At 39.7% G+C, this 18,711-nt stretch overlaps 1 protein-coding gene across 4 annotated transcripts; it reads right to left on the reverse strand.

Moving 5' to 3' along the window:
• Positions 1–1,166: 1,166 nt before the first annotated feature.
• Positions 1,167–18,598, reverse strand: rc3h1b (ring finger and CCCH-type domains 1b). 4 transcript variants are annotated; one of them, XM_065954028.1, is made up of 20 exons: positions 18,455–18,598; positions 16,420–16,839; positions 15,039–15,159; positions 13,203–13,442; positions 12,931–13,106; positions 12,479–12,679; positions 12,183–12,315; positions 11,848–11,966; positions 10,278–10,390; positions 9,921–10,166; positions 9,315–9,523; positions 8,775–9,184; positions 8,506–8,664; positions 8,213–8,374; positions 7,741–7,963; positions 7,467–7,557; positions 7,227–7,323; positions 6,274–6,486; positions 5,632–5,735; positions 1,167–5,508 (listed from the first exon to the last, which is right to left on the reverse strand). In XM_065954028.1, exons 2-20 carry the CDS (start codon positions 16,648–16,650, stop codon positions 5,352–5,354), a joined length of 3,405 nt encoding a protein of 1,134 aa, XP_065810100.1. In that variant the 5' UTR covers positions 16,651–16,839; positions 18,455–18,598; the 3' UTR covers positions 1,167–5,351. The 4 variants fall into 4 exon arrangements, with proteins under 4 accessions (XP_065810100.1, XP_065810099.1, XP_065810098.1 ...); XM_065954027.1 differs by having other exon boundaries at positions 7,467–7,560; XM_065954026.1 differs by having other exon boundaries at positions 9,309–9,523.
• Positions 18,599–18,711: the final 113 nt, after the last annotated feature.

Genomic DNA, 18,711 nt, shown 5'->3' on the forward strand with positions numbered 1-18,711 from the left:
CTGTGATATTTGCATTTTTTTTCCTGTTTCCCCAAAGTTGAAAAAGTACAAACTTACCTCTGGTGTGAGCAACAGTAGAACATCATGTCATGATTTGTCCTCTCACACAGACTGGACCACTGCTTTTTGTACTAGAATGCCAGAAAGTTATCCAGAAGTGACCAGAAAACAAGCCTTGTTATATTGACATAATGCTATAAATTCATCCATTATGAATGATATAAACAAACTTTGTTAACATGGGAAAACCAAGAGAAGCAGAATAAATCAAATGAACAAATATGTATTACAGGAAAATGGTGTACCGGTAAATAAAATGATAAATAAGGGTGCATGTCCACTAAAGGCTTCTATATAAAAGGTCTGGTGTTGGGATATATTTAATAATAAGTTCCTGATCATGACACAGTGGTAGAAGTATTCAAAGTGATTGACCTAAACTTCTCACACTTGTTAACTGCCTTATCAATAACTCAACCAATAGTTAAGGAGCAGACCACAAAGTGACCCTGGAGTGACTGATTTATCATGACTGATAAATCAGTCACTCCAGGTTTGTGCAGCATAGCCAACACTTTCAGGTGAGCTGTCAGTGGAACAATCATGTAACACAGAAGACACAGGAATGTTGTGTTACTGTTCTTTGTGGCAGTGATAGAAGACACTTCATGGAACTTAACTAAGCCAGAGTTTATCTCTCTTGCTGCATCTTTTCTGTTTCAGGGCATTTCATTCATGCCAACCAGTGTTTCTTAAACACCTGCTGGTGAGGTTTGATTTTGAGCTCTCCTGTGTTTGTTTTCACATTCAAACATATCTGAACCTTTAATCACCAAATGCTTAAAAGAGAAAAGAGTGCAGCGGTTGCATATCAAATGACAATAGGGACTAAGTATAATCCTTTTGGCTTTCCATAAAAAGCTTAATTTTTAAGTCAACTTCCATTATACAGCACTTTCCCATCACATTACATCTTTTGTTCTTCAATAGATTGAGAGAGTCCCTTCAGCAGAGAGTACAAACTGTACATGTATAAATATAGAAAAGCAGTTACAGCTTCTGATTGACTGCTGGGTGGCTCGAGGACAGGAAAAGAAAGAAGCAATGAACAAAACTGAGGTCACATTTTAAATGGGTGACTTTTAAAAATAAAAACGGCACAAACGTTCTGAGTTAGCAATATCATTTAATCTTTCCCCTCAGCTTAGGATCACTGTTTTACATAAGTTACACTTTGTTTTCTCAATTTCACAGGTTCATTTTTTTCTCTCTTCAAACTTCCAGTTTGACCTCCCTCTCGTATCAAACGAAAAAAAAAGCAGATTGTATTATACAAAAATGCAAACCAATTTTCACACAGTGAATTCTCTTACAAAGTCATAAAATGGCGTAATAATGGCTACATCCACATTGGAGGAAGATAATTCTAGACATTCCTTAATGGAGTATAATATACATATAAAAACCTCTTTTTTTCTTGCTGAAATCAAACCTGTACCTTAATTTAAGAGATATTTTACAAGGGAGTAATCATATAAAATAGCCATTTGCGATTTCCCCAGAAAGTCAAGGAATAAAATGTGAGCCTCAAACAGCAGTAACAGAGTTCAGTGGTCAATGGTGGGAGTGGAGGGGTTAAATGGTTATAGAAATGAGGGCTAGAGGCTGCAGTTCCACTCAGAAACAAAAACACGCAAGAGATTAAAATGAAAATCTTTGCTATTTACTGTACAGTAAATCCCCCCCTCAGTTACTGTATGTAAGCTCTGCTAAGCTAAATGCAATTTCAGCCCATTCAGACCTGCAGTGACCTTTCAGGTAGAACTAGCCTTGTGAAACTTTTGGTTGACTTGCACTCAGAGTTAAAAGAAACATTGAATTAACACAATTAAATGTTGCTCATTCATAGAATTATAACAACAGAATTACGATTTTAGGGACAATTTTGTGAATAGCTGTCATTAGAAAAAAAAAAAAAGTCGTGTGAATGTCACTTGAATACTTGTCTAGCTGTTGACCGCACATCAGGTCAGGTGATGCATTAAAGACTGTAAGACTTGCAGGTCAGTAAATTCACTCAACTATTGCGGAAATAAAGAAACAAAAAGAGAGAAAGATAAAACTACAAACGCAGCTAGGTCAACAACATATCCTTAACAAATACAAATATAAATTTAGCGTCGAATGGTCAGAGATTTGCATCATTGTGTTGTTGCTGTTTTATATGAAAAAGGAGGGAGAATCCACTAGGGGTCATTTGATCACTTCAGATCATGCCAATTCAGCGTTGTTTCTATTTTTGAGAGCTCATTCTCCTACAGCAAGACAAGGAAGAGGAGCAGTAAAGAGGATTTAAGGCCAAGCTTTTATCAAAGACTTCCTGAATATCCTCTTGGGGGCATGGGTGAGAAACATCCCCCCAAACAATTTTCTAATAGCTGAACACTATCACCCAATACAGCACACTTTGAGGGAAAAAAAAAAACAGAAACAAAAAAAAAAAAAACTTAGGGTACATTTCTACAATACAATCTAGCACACACAAAACGTCTCCATAAGTTTCCAAAGGTACAGAATTTTATCTTCTTCGGAAGCATAGTCTATAAAGAACATCTTTGTTTGAACACAAAAGATTAAGTGAACACACATCAATGCGCACAGAAGTCCTTCATCTGGGAAAGGATAAAGTCTGTGTTGGCAACCAGTGGACAGAAAACAAAAAAAAACATTGCTGATTCTAAGTAGAGATCATTTAATATAAATGCTGAGCGAGTAAAATAAGAGGTGGCACATTAATAGTGCTTTAGTATATTAATGTATGTATACATACTTATATGTATAAGTGAGCTGTGTACCTAGACAATAAATGTAGCGCGGAGCAGCCAAAGGCTTGAAGTGTGGTGGGAAAATTTGAAATGAAGAAAAAACCCAAAAAATTCCACTATTATGGCGCTGACAAATAGGAAGAGATGCCCTTTTTAACAAGCCAGACGAGGATGTCAGACACAACAAACATTTGTGTCTCCAATTATTTGACTCAGCTCTTATCAAGGATCTTTAAAACGGTTCGTTTTTCAGTACCCCGTATCTGACCAAAACAAAGGCTAAACATTCACTTAAAAAGCAGAGCGTCTCCACTATCCTTTAACCGTTCAAACGCAGGGACTCACTCACTCTGAGCAGAGCTGTAAAAGTGAAGCCAATCATGCTAATTGTTTACAAAAGGCAAAGAGCTCACTTTTGAGCGTCAGCAGTAAACAGTACATGACGGAGAAAGAGCAATAGTAATGGTAATGGTGGTGATGATGACAACTAGGTATGACAAGACTACAGTAACACTTTAAAAAATAGCCAGGGTTTCCATTTACTTTAGCGTTTGAAATCACCCTGCCTTTATTTTGGGACACGCATACGAGACAGGCCTTTCATACAGGAAAGATAGAAAAAGTATACATTTTTTTGGTTTAGAACAGAAAATAATGACGTGGATACAAATCAGGCAGTTACCAGATTAAATAACTGATCACTAATGTGATCTTGCTTTGGCAAGACAGCGAGCCCAGGACAACAAAAGAGAGAGAGAGAGAGAGATGTTTAAGTTCAGCTTGAATGTTTAAGTGTTTTGCTGCTGCTTCTCAAGATTTTTTTCATCCAGGTTCTAATCATTTCCCAGGCTGATCAGTAAATGTAATGTGTGGCGTTTGAGTGAAAGCTGAAAAAAAACAACAAGGTCATGCCTACCTGTCTTACATCAAATATACCGAAACAACCAGCTGATAAAAGGGACTGGCTTTTATTGGATGTTTTATGGGAAATATAATATTTGACTCAAACAAAGATGCAGGGGTTTACTGAAATCTGCTCGTTGTCGATAGCTTGTTTTATCTAGCCCTCAGTTACCAACACTTATATTATCCACAGCTGTAAACATGATTTCAAAAGCAATGTATGGCTAAAAACCCTACAACGGTAACCTTTCTAAGGTCACAGATGATACGTCGGCTTTTACTCGGTAGTCAACCATTTAATAACAGAGAGAACCATCAATCAACTCAACTCTATTAAGCCTTTACTAGGTAGGTCACCCCCCAGAATTGTAACAACGTAAAGCATGAAAAATTCAACAAAATTAAAAAAGATCACAAGGGAAGGCAACTTCATAGAAGTTAGGAAAACAAATGACAAGATAATCCCAATGGGGAGGCCTTTTGTGTGGCCAGATGAGAAGTTCTGAGGAGGGAAATCTTTCAGTTACGCTGATGTTAAAAAGTATATCGAGTTACCTTGCTCCTGAGGCGGAAAGAAGTACTCTCTCAGCCTGAACATGTACACTCAGTCTACAAAAAACTCACATGCCTATTTGAGCTTTTCTAACACAATCAGGTGGGACTGAATGCAGCCCTAAAGAGCACAGGTGAAAGGCATTGCAACCAACCACATCAGGTCACACGACAACCAAGAGAAGCACCATAGTAAGTAGATTCCCTTATAGAAAACATGTGGAAAGCTCATTATCAAAAAGACTTTTTGCAATCTTTAAAACAGAATGCTTCAATTAAATATATAATATACTGATTTCAAGTATGAAACAGACATATGATGTGTTCATAAAATGCACTAATAAAATCAGACTTCTCGTGGCAGGTGAGAACGTGCATGTGGTGCAAAAGTGATTTCTAAAAGCTCTTGCATCTCAATTTCAGCTGAATACTTGTGCGGTATTTTGCTGCTTTTTCCCTCCTCAGACTATCTCAATCTGGGCGACCACTTTTTACAATCCTGGGGGTGATAACCAAGTGACAACACTTCTGATGTTTTCTGTAATACCTTCTTGGATCGTCAGATTGCAATAAAGAAGTTCCTCAGAGTGCATGAGATGTAATAGTGCTTCTTATGTGCTCCTCCGTGTTTAACCGTTCATTGATGTATACTGCTATAACAAAACCAGAAATATCTATAGGGGAGGATCAATAACATACCTGGACATGTATTTTGTTGAGGATATAATATGCCTGTTTTTTTATAATGAAGTACAAAACCATTGTCAACATCACCACCATTTTCTCTTTCTGATATAACTATTGTGAGCCTTGTTAATCAATAATCCCAGTGCAAAAAAAAAAAGAATTAACACACACGAGAAATGTTACCATATGCCCTGGTTTCCAGGCAAGGAAAGTTATTAAAAAAAGCTCATTCACAGAACAAAAAGAAAGAAAATTCATATCACGGCAGATACTGCTCATCTTCTAAATAGAATGGGTGTATGTGTGCCTGTGCATGCTTTTAAAATGAGCATCTTGTGTGTGTTTCTGTCTGTGTGTGTATGTGTGTGTCGAAGTGTGAACTGCCTAGGAGCAGGAATGGACAACGCCATTCTTCTGCATCTCTGAACCAGTGGCACCTGGATCAGAACACAGGCTCAACGCAGACGTCTTACTGGTCAGTGACAGCATGGACCCGCCCACTGCACTTTCTTGCAGACTGCTGGATCCGTTTGAAACCTCGCTGAATAAAGGAGAGAGAAAAAAAACACAGAATGTTGGAATTTGATCAGGTTAATAATGAAACACATAAAATATATTATCTAAGGCATAAACACATTTTTATGTCCAAGCATGTTATACCCACCCAAGAGCCAGGGAGATTTCTTCCAGCTGAGCTTTGTGCTCTGGTTGTCCATTTTCTGCAGGTTTCATCTTGTACTGCTGAACATCATGGGCTACTTGGTTTTCCTGAATTTGAGATGGACAAAAAAAAAAAAAAAAAAAAAAAAAATCAGTGTCCCTTGAAGACTCATTACAGCCGTTTGTGTTTTATGCATACATGATCTCATGGCGGTATGGCACAAGAATCTCTATTGATTGGGCGCTGGTGGTGCAGTGGTTATTGCGCGCGCCCCATGTATGGAGGCTATAGACCTCAACACGGGTGGCCCAGGTTCGAATCCAGCCTGTGGCTCCTTTCCCGCATGTCATTCCCTACTCTCTCTCCCTGATTTCCAACTCTATCAACTATCCTACCTCTCTATTAAAAAAGGTACAAAAAGCCCAAAAATAAATATTAAAAAGGAAAAAATTATCTCTATTGTCTTCTATATTTTCCAGTGATGGTTTTGTAATTCACGACTTAAAATCCATTTGTTATAGCCTGGCTTTCCTTGAATGTCCCCTCCTCCAATCATAGCACCATAATGTCAATGCCCCATCCCTAACTTACAATATTCACAAAATAACTGTTACATCCATTGCTTAACAGTTCACCACTCCTCACCAGAGCCATTTCTCGAGTCCTCTTGCCAATCTCTCTTTCCACTTGGTGGAGCTCCATGCTCAACTGTTCACTGGAGACAGATGTTGAACTTGCTCCCCCTGCTGGCCACTTAGGCTGTTGCTGAGCTGCTACTCCCTGGCCCTGGCCGGGCTGCACAGGCTGGCCTGCTAATCCACTGGCATCCCTCTGCAGCAGTAAAGGGTTATTGGCAGCCTGTGTGATAACACAGAAGGTAAAGAGGATGAGTGTGCAATTCAGGAATGTCAGGCATTAATTAATACAGCATATAATGAAAAAAACTTTATTTTAAAAGTGAGAAGTCACAACTTTGAACTGATTTTTTCATTTACATCATCAGGTACCATATGCAATGATAGTAGGACTATAAATGCAGGTAGTTCCAGACCATCATAGTTCTAGGACCAATTTGTTTCAAACAGACACTGTGGGGGCCAGACTTTAAAATATGCTTGCACATAGCTGTCAAGCCTGATGTGAAGAAGTATACAGTGTGTGGTGTAAGAGGGGAAATTCAATTTCTCCCATTGACCTAATACAGGTATTTCAGCCTTTTGATTTGATTTTGATGTTTATTGTTTAATCACAGGTCTGGACTTCTCCACGTTTTATTGGATATGTAGATATTTGATTTCTGATGTCATAAGGCCTGCAATCGCAAGACGAGCATTTACCATGCTGTTTCCTCTTTTCTTTTTTTGACTGATTAGTTTGTTTAAAAGATTAACAAAAACAAATGTTAAACAACATGCGAAAAAACAACTTATTCGTAGCTATATGAATCTTAAAAAGATACCCTACATACCGCAACGTATTTTTTCCTCCTCACATTTTCTGAATTGAAATATATTCTGGGGACCAGATGGGAAGCTATGGAGGACCAGATGTGGCCCGTGGGCTGCCAGTAGATGATCAATGTTCTGGAGCTTACTCACCTCTATGCTTCTCATTTGAGTCTGTTGGTTGATCTGCTGGTTGACCTGCTGCAGCTCAATCTTTAACTGTTCTCTGTCTGTCGCTGCCATTGGTAGGCTTTTAGGATGAAATACAGCAAGAAATTAGTACAACTTGGATCATTCTCATCTTTTTTTCTGATATTTCACTGAAAACCTTATTAGTATCGTCATCATATAAATACTTAGAAAATGACAGGAATAAATTAAAGTAGGGCCCACCGCTCGCTAAAATGTCCCTGAGACGAGGAGGCAGCCTGGTGGGAGGGGTATGAAGCTCCAGCCCATCCTCCTTGGCTTCCATATGTGTATTCTGCTGTAGGTGAGGTGGTAAAAAAGTGGTGAGAAATACTGTCAATTAAAAGCTGAATGGTTAAACCCCAGTAATGTGAACAGAACACCTTGTACTTCCAGTATATGGCAATAAAAGCCAAAAGATACAAATGCACTTTCTTTTTTGACACTCATTACTGTTGTTCTGCGCATGTTTTCTTACCTGACATGGCCATATGTTTAGAGTTTGAATTCTGAGGAGTGGAGGCCATAGCCTGCACAGGGCCTGCGGTCTGGTACCCCGTCTTTGAGGTGCGGGAAATGGCACCGAAGCGTGATACGGTGGGCTGGGGGCCAAAAGGGATAATAGGGTCATCATCCTTGACTTCTGTACCCCTGCGAGGCGCCTCGAGCGATGGTTCCCTCAGACCCTTCGCCTCCACATTCTGGCAAACAGGAGTAGAAAGAATGGACTTGTGGAGTGCTTTTCTAGTCTTCTAAGAACTCAATGTGCTTTAACACTACATGTACTTTCATACATTTACACACTGATTACAGAGGCTGCTACGTGAAGTGCCTGATAACTTTATGTAGAAGTACTCCATTCACATGCATTCACACACAGCTGACAAAGTAGCGACATTTTCCCTCTAAAATGGGGATGTTTATTAACGGAAGTATCCATTAGGACTCACCATCATCTCCATGGAACCCGGAACCATAACGTCTTTGGGTTTTGGGTCCTTAGTGCCAATGTAGGAGCCAATGGTTTCACAAGACCAGGGAGAGTACTGCCCTGCATAGTCAGGCTCCCTGCACTTCATTGTCATCATTGTTTTAGAGCTCTCCTCGCCATACTGTATACGGAACATAGAAAATACAAAAACGAAGTTTTAACGTAAGCTCATGCTAACATGTTCGGATAGAGTGTAATACAATTGTATGATTTGTAAAAGTTGAAGAAAATTTAAATTCTCATAGAGCTTACATCTGGAGGGTAGTCACTAGGAAAGGGATGAGGAAGAGTGGGAGAGGCAGCAAATGGCGGAGGGGAGATGACCTTTCTTTCCTCAAGCTGGGATATCAGCTCCTGCCGACGTCTGTGCAGGTAGTCCAGGCTCGGCTGTGAACCACTATACGATGGCCCCTGAGACACACACAGAAATGTTTCCTCTTGACTGCTAGAATGTATTTTGAAACTCAGAAGGCCACACAAAGCATGAGGGGCAAAGTGAGGAACAGGTCAAACAGACTCACCCTGACGTAAGCCCTCATGGGAGGATGCTGAGCTCCTGGTGGATAGTAACCATCTGGGTGGTATCTATCCCGGCCACTAGGCTCCTGGTGGTAAAGCGAGTTGGTCTGCCCAGCTGACTGTGGTGGAACATCCAGAGGAGCAGGACTCATTCTGACCAGACTATCCCTCTGAGATGGGTAAGGCTGTGGGGGAGGTGGTGGGCCTGCATATGCCCCGTGGCGACCTCGGTCATGGTGAGGGGGGTGAGGGTAGGAGAAGGGTGGACCAGAGTGAGGGGCCTGGTAGGGGCGCTCTGGATGGCCGTAGCCAGTATAAGGGTCTTGGTAAGGGGGTCCTGACTCACTCGGGGGAGGAGGGTTACGAATGTAATCTCGAGAGCCATACGGGGGTGGCTGTTGGTAGGGGTACCCTGGGAAATAATTATAGAAAAATATAATTAATGACACATCCCTAAACCATTAATATGTGGAAATTAATCACTCACTTTTCATCAGTCACACACAAATCAAACAGTGCATTATAAGTGTACTGACCCCTACCTGTGGCATACTGTGCAGGCTCATACTGAGAAGCAGAGGGTGGAGGACGAGCGTCATAGCATATCTCTTGGAGCTGTTGTTGGGGGTACACAGGAAGACCTCTAGGTACAGGCATGTGCTTTACCCCAGAGAGGTGGTCTGCTTGCATCCTTTGATGGGCCATGGCATGAGGTGGCAGAGGCATGCCGGTTTTGGTTACAGCGTCCATGCTAAAGGGTGAAAATGCTAGATTAAACATAGCAGAACTAATCTTATTTCTTAGTCTTGCACTTAAAGCTGAAGACTACACCTGGTGGTGCTGATGGTGTTAGCAAGATAGCTATAGATACAAGTGAAATAAATATTCTTTCCCTTAAACTTTTTATTGGAATATTATTTTTTTGGTTCAAAATAGTAAATGGACTTGAGCTTGTATAGTGCTAATGACATGTTAATTTCAGGATCTACCTATCGTTTCTCTATTAAAAGATCTCCCAGGGTCAGAATTAAACTAGAAAAAAGAACACAATGCAATGAGCTGGTTTCCATCACAGTGTAATTACATACACCTAGGATACCTTTTTCTTACTGCCACTTAATTTGATGAACACAGAATGCTATACTCACGGGTCAGGTGGGGACCCTGGGGCACTGGGACTGCCTCCATCCATCTTCATGGGTTTACGCAGTAGCTCATATGGGACTGAGTCGGTGCCACGGGGAATGAGCTGGGGCAAAGAGTTTACACCACTGCCGTTGGTGAGTGGTGAAGGCTTCCGGGTCACTGCTACATCAAGAGGAAGGCCATCATCTGGCATGAGCCCTCCTGAGCCAGGAAGGCGAGCTGCCAGACGTTTGTTCATTTTACGATACCTTAAGTACATAAAACATGATACAAAATGTGTCAGAGATGAAGGGCACTTTAAAACTGCGTTTTGAATAGAATATCTGATTTAAAGGCCATCAACAATATGTCAGACTCACTTCTCCAGTTCTTCCTGAGAGTGAGCAAAGGTGCAGCTGGCCCCCCGAGGACAGCCGCCCTTTTGCTTCATGTCGCGACACATGTAAGTCTTGTACTTGCTGTGCTGTGGAGGCTGAAGAAAGGTACAAAATATTTTAATGGAAAACATATGGCCTCTTGTGCTCATATGGTAAAACCCTGTTTAACAATTTGGCTCTACAAAAAAACAAACAGAGTTGAACTTTCAATATTAGTGATATTAAACATGACAGTTAGTTAGGAAAAGATGAGTTATAAATTGAAAGAAAACAACAAATTGTTTTATTGAGGTGAAAGTGCAACACAAACCTTAAGAAACCCTTCAATTGTAAATTAACATTCTTCTGTAGAAAAGAAAAACATTCTGCTAGTGGTGTAAAGATATACCAATCTGAATCAGCAACCGATCTTAACAGTTTTTCCTAATCCGAATCCTGGTTTAAAAGTTATGAACAGAGGTTTACTTTCCTATCCTGCATGCTATGTTTAGCATCTTTAATCTGGCGACACTTTGAGTTTGGCCTTTTAACTCTTACGAGAGTAACGTGAGCTTAGGGGGCTCGCCAGTTAGCACAAGTTAGCTTACAAGGAGAAAACAACAACGTCCAACATTGCCACAGCAATTTACAACTCTCCACACTCAAATTAAATAATTTGGACTTAATATGAATAAGCCCAAGCAGACCCTTATATCAAAAACTTTCTCACCTAAGTATATTCGCCCATTGTATGGCAAAGGTTTACAAACTAACGGTGTAGTTGGAAGTGATGGTTTCGTGACATGGTAAATACATTTGAGTCTAGTTCATAAAATACCAATACCACATTTTCCCAAGAGCATACCAGATATGCTTATCATTTAAAAACATTGAAAGAAGTGTCTAAAGTAGAGTGAGTGTCAGTCACAGCCGATGCCTGAACGTCACATGCAATTCATAGAAATTGTAAAATAAAAAAATGATGTCTTGAATTGTTTTCATTATATCATTCCTTATAGTTAACTGTTGCCTCTTGGGTGAATTCATTACTTTGTTTTAGAGTGTGCAGAGCTTTACAAAGCCCACAAAGTGAGATGTACAGAAGAGCTAAGATTTCAGTGTAAGTAACAAAATGTAGTTCAATACCCCAACTACCTGTCAAAGTGATAAACCTGGGCATGGGTTTGTAAGTAGGACTTCACATAATATACACAATGTCAGAATAGTTGTTTGCACAATAGGCATATTCACTTGTCTCTTGGAAAATGTATAAACACAAGGTTGTTATTTTGAAATGACACACTGGCTATAATTCAAAAAGTAATGGCTAAAAAAACTACTTTTGATTCAATTATCAATTTGTATCTGATCAGATCAAATCACACATATTTTACTGAATCTGATTGTAGCTCTGGATAATTGAATCGGATAAGGAGAGATTCACAGCCCTACTTTCTTCTGAGACAAATTACATGATATTACTTGACGCCGTAATAATGAAGCAACAAACAAGGGGTGGGGGGGAAAAAAATCAGCTGCAAATCTCTGTTTGTGATTGAACGGATAGACTGACCTGTTGAGGGTCGGCTCCTTTCTTGCTGTGGTTCTGGATGAAGTCCACCAGGCCATGCACCACTGTTTTCACTGCTACCAACCCCTTCTCAAGCTGCTCCCAAGTTGGAGGGGGGGCATCTTTGGAAACAAATAGAGATAGGAGAATACAGGCTTTATCACAATGTTTTGATTGATGGAGCTTCTAAGTCTAAAGGGTTGGGTATGTGCGGGTTGTGCCTAAGCGTCTAATGAATGAGACATTTTTTAAATAAAATGTTCACACAGGCCCAAGCAACATATCCGCTAGGCTATTGGGCTCCCAAAACAAAGATTCAAACAAAGATTGTTCCCTACCAGGACTGGGATCAATGTTGGCCAGTAGCTCCAGGTGGGGTCGCAGCCTGTTGAGGTTGGCTGGGTCTCCGGTCCTCTGCAGCGCAATCGTCAGTTCTTGAACACTCTGAGCAAAAGAAGCCGGGGTCTGCAGCTATATTGAAAGTAGAAGAACATAGGGTAGGGCATAAATGCTCAAGTTGGTTTATACAAGAAAGGATCCCCATGCAGAACATGCTTACATGTCAGAGAACTTTCACAATATAAATATATGATGTAAAAAATATGCACATAAAATAAAAAAAAACCTTACACACCTTATCAATGATAGACTGCATGTGTGACTTGTGAGATTGATCTCCATATAACAGAGATGACCACTGGTCAGGAGCAATACGCAGACCACCCTCCATGGCTATCTGAACTATCTGAGAGTCATGTTCGCGCCGCAATGCCTCATAAGTACGGAACTCCTCTTTCAACTGCATCAGGGATGAATCTTCATCACGTTTGGTTACCTACGAAGGCATAGAATAGAAGGTAAGTCGCACCTTTTGCAGATACATTTTTGATGACTTCTTGATGACTGACAGGTAATGTAATATTTCTACTTGGCTAAATAAACTTAAAACAAAGCAGCTTAGGGTGAAACTGAGGTAAGTGTTGCTCTTGAACTGAGCCTTGGACAGCAGCACCACATTTAGTACACCATTTGTAAGAATCTTAAAATTTTGGAGGAATGTTTTCTGGTTCTGAGTAAGGGACATACCTTAAAGCAGGAGGCCCTGTAAAGGAGCTGCACCACGTGGCCTATACTGGTCTTAGAGGCCTGTGGAAATCGTGGCTCCAGCCTCTGGACTACAAAGAGAACCAACACCTTCCTGGACAGAGCAGAGCCGTCCTCCAAAGCAAGAAGGACCAACTTTAGAGCTTCCTCCTGCATGGCTGGGAAAAAAGTAAAACACAAATATAAATATAAACAGCTGAGTGTCAAGAAGTGTCGTTTCTGTCTTACTTTGCAGATGAAGGAAAATAACCTACCAGGTCCTAGAAACTGACATCCACGTGCTCGCACAGCAGCCCACAGATTGGAGGAGAGCTGCTGTGGATTCTGATGCTGCAAAATGAGCTCAGTCACAGTTCTCTCACCCAGAGAGCGGGCAGCTCTCATGGCTCTCACACGGCCCTCCTCCTCCACCAGCTGGCAGTGGACAAGAGTTACCAGTTTCCTCTGCATGGGTCGACTAAGAATGCTCTGGGCCGTGCTGCTTAGACCCACACCTGGGGAGAGAAAACACAGAACTGGTTAAAAAAAATAATGTACAAACTCAGCTGCAAAATAAAAATAAAAAAACCCATCTAAAACTAAAACAGTCTAATGTAGAAGTTTGGGTTTATAATATTCTGAGAGCTGCCAATTCAACTTTATAATTTTCGATGGGGAAAAAGGGTATAAGTGAAGAAAGGACAGTTCTCACATCAAGCCTGTTGTATATACTTTTTAAAGTGTCCTGTTTAAGATTAAATTTAATACAATATAAAAGTTAATTTGTTAGTTTACACAATTGAAACAGAAGGGGATGCTCCAACAGGAAATGTGGAGCCTCTAAGCCTGTATTTCATGAAGTCTTGTATATTTTTATGCAACAATTACTCATGAAATTGTCTTTATATAAATAGAAACATAATAAAAGACTGGCTGGTACTCCCTTTATGAATACCATATTTCACATTCTATCAGTTTCAAAGTCCCATCATTCACCTGGTGGTCTGACAATGTCCTTAAAGGACTGTTTACTTCTCTTTAGAATACCAATCTTACAGAGTCATGAATAATACAGAATGTAATATAGGGGATTCCGTTTCTATATTTGTATTGCAGTAAGGAACATTTTTAGGAGTTGGTCCCCTACATATGTCTTTTCAAAACCAACACTTAGGCCTGGAAAACAGTTTATAAAAAGACAAGCTGTTTCCATGACTTGTTGATTAAATCCTGAATGTTTGATTATGAACATTGACCAGTCTGTCTGTCTCTGTGCTGAAGTAACTGAGGGGTTCTTTGGAGTGGTGTATAAACAGTGTTGTGTTGTACACATTTTGTTTTGAAAGTAGTGCTGTACATAATATATGCAATGATTCAATGTCCAATGTGGCTAAACCATGTGACTATAAAAACATTTTAAAGGCCATTAACAAGAAGTAGACATGAGGAATGTCTCTGCACTATATTAACAGAAAAAAGGTAGTTCTGCTTTTTTTAAAAATGATGGATACACCAGGTCCATCTGGCAAAACTCCAAATAAAAATCGGCTGATTTAAGCATTAACCCAGAAATAACTTCAAAGTCTTAAAAACATTCTTTTAAAGCATGGTATTGATTGCAACAAAGTATTTTATGATAGTACTTATTACACAGTTCAACTGATGACGATCCAAAATGTAAATGATCAGACGTATCCTCAATATGTAATTCTGATGCCTTTAACTGGGCATCATTTTTATCCGTGTACAAAAGTGTAAATCTAACCCCCTTTGTGTTACATTTACATTACATGAAAACTTTCCCAATGGAAATGTTCAAAGGGCTCCAAGTTCATGAGCTGTAATGGATGCTTGTGGGTTTTTTTTGTTTTTTTATGGTGGCACCTCTGGAAATAACTAGTAAACTTAACTCAGCATTTTTGAAAGGGGAAGAATGAAATAACTGTCAATCAGCAACAATATTCTCACATTTTGCGCCACAGAATTCCAAAAATATTGTATACTAGACTTCACATGTTGACAATAACCTCAAGTTTAATTATCCTGGCAGTTTGTGAGAAAGGTAGAAAAAGGAAAAAAACATGACAAGGCTGTGGGTGTGTTTAAGGTACCTCTGGTGTTGCTTAGAGGTTTGAGGTAGAGAGCCAGCTCCTCCACACACTGTCTGGCCTCCTCATAATGCTGTGAGTCTTCTGGACTGGTAATCAAGGCAACTGGCTGAGCCTTAGGAACCTACAGCAGAACACAGAGAAGGAAATCATTAGGTACCATCATAGCAAAGCTGGAGCCCTTTATGGTTATCTCAATAATGATCTAATGAGTGTGAAGTAGAGAACTTTCACAGCCATAATTCTGTCCCCTTTTTAAATGTATTGACTAGCTGAGTGTTCTGTCTATTATCAAGATACTTCTCAATGTGTTTAAACTTAATTAAGTTAATGAATTGTCTATCATTGCTCACATAACATTTAAAATACATTGTAGAGACCACAGAGACATGCGAGTGGGAGAGGGTGGTGACTTTTATTCCCTGCGATTCCCTGCAAAAACATAGTGTATGCAAGCAACTATTACAATCTCTGTGCAAAGCGATGTAACTTCTGTCGCCAACATGTTCTTCTTGTGTATATGTGGAAAATCAAATTGAACAATCTGAAATTTTTCCATTACTGCCTTTCTGAAAATGACTCATGTTAGTATTTCATGTTCAGGTTAAGATTCATCACACGTCATTGCTGACACACTTTCAAACCCCATTAACAGCTAATTGAGAAAATACAGGATACGCAATCAAACAATGAAAATTATTCTGCCATGTTACATTTTGGCCTTTTGCTTTGAGACCGCCCTGCAGCTTTTCAGCTTCTCATTATAAATGTTACTTTTGTTAACTTCCATGGTATAAAAAAAACATTTCAGTTTCAATTGTGGCATTTTACTTGACTGGAATTTGTAGGCTTCTAGCCTACATGAGCACAGTATGTTAGGCATTCACCTAAGAGACAAGACATACCAGTGATGAGAACATCAGACACTCATAAGGCTCTAAGTCGATACACTGACGTTATCCTTCATTGTACAGTTTATGGATGGAAACTTGGCCAACAAAGACAAAACACCATTAGAGGTGCTCCACCCTGATGGTCAAACATTGCCTCAGAGAAACACAACTGATTGTGCCAGCACTCCGTACACCAAATGAATTAAAGTAATTGCTCAATGATTGGAGTGTGACTCATGCAGGAATCTTTAAGCTATGTTCATCATGTAGCAGCTCATGCACAACACTTTAAAAAAGTCTTGAAACAGTATTTACAGAGATTTTTTTTTTTTACTGTCAACATTAAAATAAAATGTTCTTAAAATGGTCCACTACTAAAAAAAACCCAAGAGTATTTTATCTTTAATCACAAGCTAGAATAAGAAAAATTAAACATGGAAGCTGTGCCATAAACTGCCAAACAAATATACGAACACAGACACAAGCCTTACCTGGCCTCCCACTAGCTGCAACAGAGCTGTGTTGACAGGTAGCTGCTCGATGTCTGTGCTGATGGCTGTCTGGTCAAAGGGACAGGCCTTTCGGTGTAACTTGTTCAGGCACATCTTGCAGACAGTATGTCCACAGCCCAAGCTGATGGGCCGGCGAACAGTCTCTTCAAATGTCTGTGTGCAGATTGGGCACAGCAGGAACTCCGTCCATTGTGGTGCTTGCACTGGCATGGTTATATGTTGATGGGACAAGTGTGTGTAAATGTGTGTAAGATTTAACACAGGAAAAAAAATCTAATAATAATAATATTAATATATATATGGAAGATTCCACTGGAATCAAGAATTTTTCTTCCGAACTCAATCGTTCTTAAATTTTCTCACACATTGTGGATTTTGGATCACATCGCGTGATGAATACTGTAAGAGAGAGAAAGACAAAGACAAGTATGTTAAAAAAACAAAAAACATCAATTAATGAGAGCAATTAAGTATAGAGCTGAAATATAGAGATTCCCTGCAAAAACATAGTGTACGCAAGCAACTATTACAATCTCTGTGCAAAGTAATGTAACTTCTGTCGCCAACATGTTTTTCTTGTGTATATGTGGAAAATCAAATTGAACAATGTGACATTTTTCCATTACTGCCTTTCTGAAAATGACTCATGTTAGTATTTCATGTTCAGGTTAAGTTTCATCACACGTCATTGCTGACACACTTCCCAACCCCATTAACAGCTAATTGAGAAAATACAGGATACGCAATCAAACAATTAAAAATATTCTGCCATGTTACATTTTGGCCTTTTGCTTTGAGACCGCCCTGCAGCTTTTAAGCTTCTCATTATAAATGTTACTTTTGTTAACTTCCATGGTTAAAAAAAAAAACATTTCAGTTTTTTATTACCATTTAATACTTTTTATATCACAATCCATAATATGATCATTTACAGATCAAGTGCATCTCCGAAGAGAAATATCTGAAAGGCATCTGGATGTAAAAGTAGGTTTATCGTATAGTACGATGTTAACACTAATATCGAGAACAGTGCGTTGTTCAGTAATGACATAAAACTATATTTAAACAAAAGGGGGGGATCAATTCACTTTCAATAAAAAGTGAAAACAAACGTCGGAGAAGGATCAAAACAACTGATGTGTGGCCTATTTACAAGAGCTTGTTTCCCCACTACGAACACGGACAAAGGGTCCTGAAGAGGCTAACAACGAAGTCCATGTAGCTTCTTTTAAGACTGTCGTTTGCTTTAATAGTTCTCCTTAATAGTTTGCTGCAAACATGATTGTTATCAGTATAATTTACACTGTTATTTCTAACGCGGCTTTTTGTCGACTGGAATTTACACGATCGCGAGTGGTTTGTTTTTTTACCTTTTAATCAAAGTGATAGTTTTGTAGCTGCGGTGAACGTTAGCATACTTTTAGCAAGCTAAGCTATGGGTGGCTAGCTCTTGCTGTGTTTTGCTCGCTAGCGAGTGAGCGTCGTCTTGATTAAAAAAAAATATATATATATTATAAATGATCTTTAACTTATTTAAGAGTTGGTTATAATACAGTCGTAGACCCGAATAAAGATGCGAGTGTGAATATGTTACACTGACACTCACGCTGAGTTATATCTCGGTGAAGGAAACGACATGTAGATCAGCACAGTGACACACTGGAAAGTGAAGCCATTTGACTCTCCACAGCGACATTATGTAACTCTACCCAGCAACCACACTGCTCTCATAATACTTATACTGTCACCGACCGATGGATTTTTGTTGCACATAATTCACTTAGTAGGACTATATTGTGGTCACATTGTAATAATCGGCTAAGACAAAATACTCAGGAAGGCTAACAAGCCGTACTCCCCCCCCCTCCTGTTAGCCTGTATGCTACCTCTCTTTAGCGTTAGCAACAACTAAACCACAGCTATGCGTCATTAACATCATTTAAACACAACATAAAACACCTAAGAGTTTATTATCAGGACAATAATATGATTTTTTTTTATCGATGCTACTCACTCATTCCAAAAGACTTGGAAGATTTTCATCTTTCTTTAGGAAATTGTTGCGATATTTTCTTGCCATGTCGACTGTGCAGCTTAGCTGCTGCCGAGGTTTTGGGGGAGGCGGCGACTCAACAGCAGCGACGCTTAGCCGGTTACAGCTAGCTGGGGGATGTGCGCGGGTGTGCGCGTGTGCGTGTGTGCGCGCGCGCGCGTGTGTGTGTGTGTGTGTGTGTGGGTGGGTGGGTCTTGTGCTTATGGCGCCCTCTGCCG

Source organism: Labrus bergylta, chromosome 4 (assembly GCF_963930695.1).
Source record: "Labrus bergylta chromosome 4, fLabBer1.1, whole genome shotgun sequence".
Lineage (NCBI taxonomy): Eukaryota > Metazoa > Chordata > Actinopteri > Labriformes > Labridae > Labrus > Labrus bergylta.

Excerpts from the sequence above, each read along its gene's own strand:
- rc3h1b (XM_020649316.3), bottom strand. The coding sequence starts at position 16,650 with ATGCCAGTGCAAGCACCACAATGGACGGAGTTCCTGCTGTGCCCAATC. Across the intron at positions 7,324-7,466 it reads CAGGGACATTTTAGCGAGCG|CCTACCAATGGCAGCGACAG; the intron begins GTGGGCCCTACT and ends TCATCCTAAAAG. Across the intron at positions 5,509-5,631 it reads GAAATCTCCCTGGCTCTTGG|CGAGGTTTCAAACGGATCCA; the intron begins GTGGGTATAACA and ends TCCTTTATTCAG.